At 41.5% G+C, this 10,000-nt stretch overlaps 3 protein-coding genes across 5 annotated transcripts in view; 2 read left to right on the top strand and 1 right to left on the bottom strand.

Moving 5' to 3' along the window:
• Nucleotides 1-561, top strand: part of LOC134193938 (N-acetylglucosamine-6-sulfatase-like) — a 3,089-nt gene extending 2,528 nt beyond the window's left edge. The window contains exons 11-13 of the mRNA XM_062662805.1: nt 1-11; nt 77-166; nt 224-561. The exon at nt 1-11 is cut by the window's left edge and continues 88 nt beyond it. Coding sequence (XP_062518789.1) covers nt 1-11; nt 77-166; nt 224-418 — 296 coding nt within the window. The 3' untranslated portion in view covers nt 419-561. The remainder of the gene's footprint in view (nt 12-76; nt 167-223) is intronic.
• Nucleotides 562-1,474: 913 nt separating this feature from the next.
• LOC134194100 (N-acetylglucosamine-6-sulfatase-like) lies at nt 1,475-4,570 on the top strand. Of its 3 annotated transcripts, none has more exons than XM_062663004.1 (13): nt 1,475-1,585; nt 1,769-1,788; nt 2,091-2,180; nt 2,260-2,290; nt 2,425-2,477; nt 2,541-2,733; nt 2,806-3,030; nt 3,134-3,287; nt 3,623-3,747; nt 3,813-3,951; nt 4,025-4,123; nt 4,197-4,286; nt 4,348-4,542. In XM_062663004.1, exons 1-13 carry the CDS (start codon nt 1,512-1,514, stop codon nt 4,540-4,542), a joined length of 1,488 nt encoding a protein of 495 aa, XP_062518988.1. In that variant the 5' UTR covers nt 1,475-1,511. The 3 variants fall into 3 exon arrangements, with proteins under 3 accessions (XP_062518988.1, XP_062518989.1, XP_062518990.1); XM_062663005.1 differs by having other exon boundaries at nt 1,483-1,556; nt 4,348-4,570; XM_062663006.1 differs by lacking the exon at nt 2,260-2,290 and having other exon boundaries at nt 1,503-1,788; nt 4,348-4,570.
• LOC134194099 (threonine synthase-like 1) lies at nt 4,456-9,536 on the bottom strand. The gene is made up of 7 exons (XM_062663003.1): nt 9,414-9,536; nt 9,168-9,317; nt 7,233-7,656; nt 7,046-7,161; nt 6,150-6,716; nt 5,964-6,089; nt 4,456-5,297 (listed from the first exon to the last, which is right to left on the bottom strand). The coding sequence occupies exons 1-7, from the start codon at nt 9,513-9,515 to the stop codon at nt 4,623-4,625; spliced, it is 2,160 nt and encodes a 719-aa protein (XP_062518987.1). The 5' UTR covers nt 9,516-9,536; the 3' UTR covers nt 4,456-4,622.
• Between the last annotated feature and the right edge of the window lie 464 nt (nt 9,537-10,000).

Genomic DNA, 10,000 nt, shown 5'->3' with positions numbered 1-10,000 from the left:
CATGTCGTCAGGTAAACTACCAATACAATGCAGTCCCTTTGTGACTGTTGGTGTATATATAATTCATGTGTTAAAGGGTGTTTCCGCCTGCCCTGGGCATGACTCACTTGAAGATGCTCCATCTAACACCTACTCTGCAGTTCGAGTCATCAACAGTGACACAAACGTGAGATCTTTGGATCAAATCACACGACTCAATAGTTCACATGGTTTTCAATCACAGATGTTGTATGCCGAATTCAGGCCAAGGAACGAACTTCCTGTAGCTTCCAGCACTAACTTTACAGAGATGTACAACCTGGCAAAGGATCCATATGAGATGCACAACATAGTGAATGAGACAAATCACGAAGTCGTTGATCAGTACAAACACATGTTGTATGCAGTGATCACATGCAAAGGCAAAAACTGCCCGTAATTAACACGCACAAGGCTAATTACACCATGGAAAACATTATCACGTTTCTCTACAAATGTTGAGATAGAAACATTTCAATTGTTAGCAAAGACGTCATTGTTTGTATTGCAATTGCACAACAAAGTTTTGGGTTAACTGTTTCTTGTTTAGTCCTTAAGCTGTCCTCACACACACACACACACACACACACACACACACACACACACACACACACACACACACACACACACACACACACACACACACATACACACACACACACACACACACACACACACACACACACACACACACACACACACACACACACAAGTCCTCCATACTCACAGAATATCACAACAATTGTCAATCGAAGCTCTCAGCAGGTCTGATTGCATGCTCTCGTGACATTGTGAACATGCATGCAGACTTTAACTGGTGGGCTGTAGCTGTTATGAATTAACACATTGTTTTGCTACTGCTGTGGAGATTGATATCTTGTACCAACATAATAATTCTTTTGAATGTGTCGTTGCAAGAGATTGTTGGCCTGCTGCATGCTTCAATCAATTGCAGTTGTGAGGTTGTGATCTGTGGACAGCTAGTTGTACTGTACTGAGGCGATTGCATGCGAACTATCAGAATTAAGTGAACACACACACACACACACACACACACACACACACACACACACACACACACACACACACACACACACACACACACACACACACACACACACACATCAACACTTATATAGATAATTGAATTTGACATAAACCACAAGACATTACACCTGCAGTGTTAGTCAGTTCAATTATAATGCCACTACAGTACATGTACACAGATAGTAATTGTACTATGATTTTGGGTTTTAGTTTGATAAAATATAAATTATTAATTAAGTACTATTAATTAACTAGTTAATTGCAACAGACACTGACTCATATTGCCTATATTATTAATTAATAACAATATCAACCAGACTACTGTACCTTTAGCCCGCATATCCGGGCCTTTGGTACTAATTATTATGTCTAGTATTTGCTTATGTTGTGCAAGTGAGCACTTGTTTTACACATAGGTCACGTGGTCATCGCGTGTTGCTAGCACAATGGGTTGGCTGCTGATTGTTGTATTCACTGGATTGACGTTTGTTGTTAGTAGTGCACCTTCTCATAAGCCCAAGTTAGCACACTAGAATACATTTGGCAATTGCCACTGAATTTAGTTGTCCATGCATGCATATGCACTCTAGTAGCTTGCTCATTCAAGTGATATGGTAGACTAGAGCTTGTAATTGCATGCGAAAATAGCGTTGATGATACATTTACAAATTAAAATGTATAATTCTTTTCATTTTCTGTATAGCTTCATTGTTTTTATGGCAGGTAAGTTTGTGTGTGTGTTTGTGTGTGTGTGTGTGTGTGTGTGTGTGTGTGTGTGTGTGTGTGTGTGTGTGGGCGTGCGTGAGTGTGTGTATGTGTGTGTGTGCATGTGAGAGTGTGTATGTGCATGTGTCTGTCTGTCTGTCTGTCTGTCTGTCTGTTTGTCTGTCTGTCTGTCTGTCTGTGTTTGTCTGTGCCTGTCTGTCTGTCTGTCTGTCTGTATATTCTAAATACGCAATTTAATAGATGACATTTGTAAATATAAAATTTATTAATTTATTTGGTTTGTGTGTGTTTCTTTGCAGATGACCAGGATGTGCTTTTGGGTGGTCTTACACCAATGCAACACACGAAACGTTTGTTACAGGAAGAAGGAACTACTTTTTGCAATGGCTGTATGCAATGTGCAATATGTCCTATTGAAATCACGTGCTAGACTAATGAATGTATATTGTTGTGTGTGCGTCATTGCAGTTGTGACAACACCAGTGTGCTGTCCTTCTAGGTGTGTGTGTGTGTGTGTGTGTGTGTGTGTGTGTGTGTGTGTGTGTGTGTGTGTGTGTGTGTGTGTGTGTGTGTGTGTGTGTGTGTGTGTGTGTGTGTGTGTGTGTGTTGATATGTAATGTGTAACCTTTTTAGAACTGCTACTTTATCTGGTATGTATGCTCATAATTTGGATGATCAACATCGAGGTATAAAAATTTACATCTATAGTTACATCAAACCTAATCTTTTTTTGTGAAATTATGATTTAGGGTGGTGTGGTGACTTTGAGAGCCGTGAAAACAACACATTTGCATTGTGGCTGCAGGAAGCTGGCTATAAGACAGGATTATTTGGGAAATATTATAATGCCTATGGAGACTTTTGTAGATCAAACGTGCATGTACCCAAAGGCTGGACACGATGGTTTTCAATGTGTGATGACAACAAATTTTTTAACAATAGGTCAGTAAACGTGTGTTTGTTTGTTTGTTTGTTTCTTTGTTTGTGTTTGATATTTGTGCTAATACTTCATAGTTTCAACGATCAAGGGAAGATGGCTTTCCACGGTGATGCTCCTGAAGACTACATGACTAGTGTTATTGGTAACCAGACTATCAATTGGCTTCGTCAAGTCACACAACAACAGAATGGAGACAGTCAATCACCATTCTTTGCATATGTTGCTGTACATGCTCCACATGTTCCTGCCACTCCAGCTCCTTGGTACAGTAATACACTTCCAGATCAGAAAGCTCCGAGGTACTTTAGTCCGTACCTCATTTGATTGTCAATAGAAAAACATAGGAACACTTGTTGTCAATAAGAACATAAGAATGTAAAAATTTTGTTGCATGTGTTGTAGAACACCAAACTGGGGTTATCATGGAGAAGATCATCACTGGTTGATTCGTCAGCAGCCTCTTTTGACAGATGAAATTCGTCAGTTCTCTGATGATTTATTTATGAGACGATGGAGATCAATCATTTCTATTGATGATATTGTGGGAGAAGCAGTTGTGAGTTTACTGCATGTCTATTTGTAGCTAGGTGCAATTGTCTGTTTACTGTTTCCTGTCTGTCTGTCCGTCCGTCCGTCCGCCTGTCTGTCTGTCTGTCTGTTGGTCTGTCTGTCTGTTGGTCTGTCTGTCTGTTGATCTGTTTGTCTGTTGGTCTGTCTGTCTGTCTGTTGGTCTGTCTGTCTGTCTGTCAGTGTGTCTGTCTGTCTGTTTGTCTGTCTGTCCGTCTGTTTGTCTGTCTGTCCGTCTGTCTGTCTGTCTGTTTCTGTCTGTCTGTCTGTTTCTGTCTGTCTGTCTGTCTGTCCATCTGTCTGTCTTTTATTCTTTACTTGCAGAATATTGTCAAAGAGGCTGGATTATTAAACAACACATATTTCTTTTACACAAGCGACCATGGTTACAACCTCGGGCAATTCAGATTGCCTTCTGGTAAATACCAAGTCTATGATCATGACATAAAGTAAATAAACAGATAAATCAAAGATTAATAGTAAAACTCTCGGTGACATAAGGTACGTTTTCTAGAGTTCCATATCTTATTCGTGGACCCACAGTTGCTAGCAATCACACATCAACCGCAGTTGTGTCAAATCTTGATATTGTTCCTACAGTGCTACAGCTGGCTGACGTAGAACCTCGTTATGAATTAGATGGAAAACCACTTGTAAGTCATTCCATTGTCATATGGTTGGTTTGTTGATTAGAAGCAAACATTTCTTGCCCGTACACATATACAGAATTCCATACTTCAAGGTAATGTGCCAGAGACCTGGAGGGATACAATGCTGATTGAATATTGGGGTCTCGGGTATGTCAGAGTTGGACCATGTCATCAGGTAAACTAACTAAAATGGACCTTGTGTACAGATCGCTTGTAACTACTACAGTGTAATGCATATATTATTAAAGGGTGTTACTCCATGCCCTGGGCATGACTCACTTGAAGATGCTCCATCTAACACTTACTCTGCAGTTCGAGTCATCAACAGTGACGTAAATGTGAGATCTTTGGATCAAATCACACAACTTAATAGGTAGTTCACACGGTTTTCAATCACAGATGTTGTATGCTGAATTCAGGCCGAGGAATGAACTTCCTGTAGCTTCCAGCACTAACTTTACGGAGATGTACAACTTAGCAAAGGATCCGTACGAGATGCACAACATAGTGAATGAGACAAATCACGAAGTCGTTGATCAGTACAAGCACATGTTGTATGCAGTGATCACATGCAAAGGCAAGAACTGCCCTTAGCATGCAGGCAAGATTACATAGTGATACACCGTACAGTCAACATTCTGATGTTGCCTACATGATGATTTATGTTATTGCTGTTAGTAGTTGTTGCTGTGTTTAGCTAGAAATGCTTCAATTTCATCTGCAATAACATCGTCATTTCCTTCACACAAAGTTGTATGTTTTTCCGTCTTCCCTTGTAGTCCCCAGACTCCGTCATGTTTAACTTGTTGCCCACACGTCGATTCCATTACTGACAGAACGTCACGATCCTTAAAGCTCTCAGCAGGTCTGATTGCTCTCATGACATCATGGGCAAACTTTGATGGGTGGGCTGTGGCCGATATCAACACAGGTTTGTCTGATTGGTTTGCGGTGTTGTCAGCAACGTGTTTTGCTACTGCTGTGTGGGGATCCAGTACCAACCCAGTTCTTTTAAACGTGTCATGAATTGTCTTCAGACTATTTTCCTCAGAACACCAGCCGGCCGAGAAGTTCATGTGCAGTGTGTTCATAATGTCATCTTTGACTTCAAAATGGCCGTCTTGGTCAAGGCTATTGAACCAAGCCTTAACTCTTTGTGCATCATCTCCTGATGTTAAATGATAGAGGAGACGTTCTATATTCGAAGATTTTAGTATGTCAATAGCGGGAGATATCGTCTGTCGTAGAGAACGATTTGATAGAACGTATTGTCCAGTGGAAAAGAATTCTGTTAGCACATTGTTCTGATTCGATGCGACAACTAACTTTCCAAATGGAATTCCCATTTTCTAACAAACAGCAACACTCAGCTACATCACAACATGTAGTGCAACAAATTACAGGCATACCATAGTCAAGCTAATATGTAGGCCTTGATCATGTGATGTAGGCGATTCAGTTTTGTATGAAAGTTTGGTTTGTCTAATGAGTGGTGATCAACTTCTAGATCTCTACAAACACTTAATGTATTTGGGGTGCAGATAGCCCATGGACCTTGAGACTAAAGAAGGTATCATGCTGGAAAGTAATAGTAAATTGTGTGTGTGTGTGTGTGTGTGTGTGTGTGTGTGTGTGTGTGTGTGTGTGTGTGTGTGTGTGTGCGTGCACGTGTGCACGTGTGCACGTGTGTGTGTGTGTGTGTGTGTGTGTGTGTGTGTGTGTGTGTGTGCGTGCACGTGTGCACGTGTGTGTGTGTGTGTGTGTGTGTGTGTGTGTGTGTGTGTGTGTGTGTGTGTGTCCATCCTGTGTGTGTGTGTGTGTACATCCTCTGTGTGTGTGTGTGTGTGTGTGTGTGTGTGTGTGTGTGTGTGTGTGTGCGCGTGCGCACACGTGCGTGTGGACTTTATGACACATTATTCCATTTTATCTTTCATTTCAACATGTGCATGCATGGACACAGAATGCAGGGCTGTACAAGTATGGAGTGACACAGTCTTGTTGATATTTGTTAATACCTTTGCATAGAAAGCAGCAAGTATATTCCCAAAGTTTCCTGTCGGTACACAGACATCAAGCGGGTCTCCAAACTTCATACCAGACTGTGCGACTAAATCCAGGTAACCGGATGCATGGTATACGATCTGCAACACAGTCAACTGTCAGATCAGTTGCTAGTGATCCACATCTATATGAACAAAAACCTGTGGTAGAAGCCGTCCCCAGTTGATAGAGTTGGCTGAACTCAACTTAACACCATAAACTCTCCTGTAGTGTTCAGCCCTCTGTTCACACCTCAGGACACGTTTCACTGCAGTCTGGCAACGATCAAAGTCACCTTTAACTCCAACAACATGCACATGATCGCCTTCAGCTGTTGTCATTTGCATTCGTTGCAGATTGCTCACTCCTTGCTTCGGATACAATGCCATGATTGGGACTTGAGTGTGTCTATTAAAGCCATCTAGTGAGGCACCTCCCGTATCTCCAGACGTTGCAACCACAATAGCATGTGATAAGTCATGTGACCGTCTATGTACTGCCTGTTGAAAAAACTGCGGCATCAACTGGAGGGCAAGATCTTTGAATGAGGCAGTTGGTCCATGATAGAGTTCTTGTATATAATGATTAAACTCAAGATGAGCCACCGGTGCAATACTGGCACACAAGAATACTGAGTGGTTGTATGCTCTGTTGATCATTTCCTTCAGTGTGCTTGGATGAACTTCCGTTGGAGAAATCCACCTCTCAAGGATTCGAACAGCTCTTTCCTAATAACACCAAAGTTTAATGGCAAATACAAGAAAAACTATATATATATATATATATATATATATATATATAGTTATAGTTATATTATTATATGTTAAAAAATTTAATATAACACACACACACACACACACACACACACACACACACACACACACACACACACACACACACACACACACACACACACACACACACAGCAAGTACAGTAAGAATACAAACTTGGGTATAGGGGCTATTTTCTTCAATTTTGGTATCTTTACTTTTGTAATTTAAAATTTGCTCAAATTTTTATCCAAACTTGCTACCAAAATTTATATCCCAACTGTACTTGATATGACAAAGGAATGAGTCTCTCCCATTCTGGTAGTGAAAGCTGAGGCAACTGGTTTGGCACCAAGAGACCGCCATCGAGTGCCAAGCCTTGAAGAACAGCATCGAGAAACCCTAACAATCAGAAAGCAATACTGAGTAGACAATACAGTTTATATATATAAACAGTGTGCAAATCAAACTACCATATATGGTAAGGTTATTTCCAGCAATGTCTCTGGTTGATATTAATTTATTGTGTTTATCCATGTTCTCCAGTGCTGATTGCACCAGGTCAGCTTGAGTCTCAGGTGATGCATTCCGAGGAGTCAAAATTCGAATATCATAACAATTCTCATAGAATTGCTGTCTGTAAGAAAGGATGTCTTCCAATGACACTCCCGGACTCTGACCAACAATGCGACCAACTTTCATTGCCCCAAGTCGAGATAGAATGTCTCTTGTGTCGACATCCAGGAAGATGACAATCCCTGTTTGTCGGAATCGATCTATGGCTTGTTGATGCATTGGATTTGACCCAGTGAGAGATACAACGTGTCCATTTACAGGACATTGCATCAGAGCTTCTCCCTCAGCTTGAATAAAACCATCCGGACCTAACTGGTCCAACTACAAGTGAACATGCAGTAATCACCGAACATTGGCAACATACCTGTCTATAGGCTATACTTGTACCCAGTCCTCTCCTCGTTTGCACTCCACGTGTTACAGCATGTGGTATAAGAAGCACATGTTGAAACACGTGGTGTGTGCGTGATAAGAGGACTGGGTATGAGAGTCCACCCTGTTCTCAGTTATTTCTACTTGTCTGTTGATATCATGCTTAAACGCTATTAGATAAAATCCCTGCATGTTGACTTGCTGTTGCATGATGTGTGTCTACCATTTTTCTAGTTTCTGTCTGCTGGTCTGTGTATCTATCTGTCAACATATATACTATCTGTACATGTCTGTGTTGGTCTGTCTATTTATCAATATAAATAAATATATTTTACAATAATTTTTTCAAGCAAATTACAATATACAGCAATTGAAAGCTGATTATATGTATGTCTTCAATGTGTGTGTGTGTGTGTGTGTGTGTGTGTGTGTGTGTGTGTGCACGTGCACGTGCGTGTGCCTGTGTGTGTGCACGTGCGTGTGCCTGTGTGTGTGTTTGTGTGTGTGTGTGTGTGTGTGTGTGTGTGTGTGCACGCGTGTGCATGTGTGTGTATTCATGTGTGTGTGTGTGTGTGTGTGTGTGTGTGTGTGTGTGTGCGCGCGCGCTCGTGTGTGTGAAGATGGCTAAACAGCAAAGGATCTCATCGATTCTCTTACAACGTTGTCTCCGTTTTCTTGGACATCTCTCAAGGATGTCCAATGCATATGATCGCTTACCCATGCAAGCAGCTTCTTGTGTCTGCTCCTGTTGGTTGCAAGCGCAATGTTGGTGGACAGAAAGTTGTTGAAATGATGTTGTAGCTGGTGACCTCAAACAGTGTAACTTGTTAGAATCCTGGAGGAAGAAAGCTGAAGTGTGCAACTCTTGGTGCTCCATCATCAAACGTAGTGCAGAGCATTTCAACAAGAAATCAGAGAACAAAGAGAAGAGCCTCAGAGATGACAGAAAACGACGGCGTGAACAACGATTCACAAAAACTGAGAGTATTCTGCACTGTAACCACCCTGGCTGTTCATTTCAGGCATTTAACAAGGCATGCAAGCTTGATTATATATAGTCACCAACGTTGTCAATCTTCCGCCTCAAGGATTCCATGTCAGTTGTTATCAGACTCTCAAACAAGGCCTTTCTAGATAATCACCAGCGTTTTTGTTGAGACAGACCTCGAGCAGTGTAGACTTGATGTTTTTGACCTGCATCTCAATCTTGTACCCTCATGGTAATCATGGAGCACAAGCAGCAAATGGATGGATGGATGGTGTGTGTGTGTGTGTGTGTGTGTGTGTGTGTGTGTGTGTGTGTGTGTGTGTGTGTTTGTGTGTGTGTGTGTGTGTGTGTGTGTGTGTGTGTGTGTGTGTGTGTGTGTGTGTGTGTGTGTGTGTGTTTGTCCATCTTTCTGTCTGTTTGTCTGTCAATCGCCATCTCAGTTAGCCCTATGTTTACTGCACGTTATTCCTACCTTGTCTGAGACCGGCATACCCCAGACTCGTTCCAGCCAATCATTATCAATATCAAAAGGAGGCATTCCAAACCTCTTGCTGAGTATCCTCCCTACCACAGTCTTTCCAGCACCAGGACTGCCCACTAATATAATATTTTCATTTTTGTTCTAAAAACGAAAGTAATGCTGCAGTAGCATACTCCTATAACATCTCTAAATCATAATTTTGCATTTAACAAAATTTAATTATGCGCATGCGTGAACCTTCGCTAAATCTTTCAGCCTGAAAGACGCAACAGTAGAACTTGGTAATGAATAAAGTATAGGCGCGATGAGGCGTCGAAACGGTCTCAGTATAACGTCCATTTGATATCCAGCTCAACCTAGTTAAACCGCACGTGACCAGGCACGTGACGTTCTCATACTACACTCACGTGACTGTAGTCACTATTGTCAGGTTAGTAGAATTCTCACTCCCTTTCACACAATGTCAGACCTACGCTCAGCCTCTTACTTTTTTCTTTTCCTATTTTTCACTAATATTGCTCATGCTGTGGGAAGACAATCAATTGCGAGTAGCAACAGTAAGTAGCACAATGTGCAACACAGTAAAACACGGATACCCTAGCTAATCATGCGACTTGGTGAGGTGAAATACTAAAGCCTTCAGTCGACGTGCTTCACTACGAGAGAGTCGTGCCGTTGGATGTCGACGGTAATACAATTGCTAGAGTGTCAACTCGAGAGGTTCGACTTACCTATGCGTATGATGTATGCATGCAGTATGTGTATGGCTATTGTTGGTCGATGGTGTTGATTAGTTTTCGCGGAACGTGTGTGTTATAGATTTC

This window comes from Corticium candelabrum, chromosome 18 (genome assembly GCF_963422355.1).
Source record: "Corticium candelabrum chromosome 18, ooCorCand1.1, whole genome shotgun sequence".
Lineage (NCBI taxonomy): Eukaryota > Metazoa > Porifera > Homoscleromorpha > Homosclerophorida > Plakinidae > Corticium > Corticium candelabrum.
This window is presented reverse-complemented; position numbering and strand designations above follow the sequence as displayed.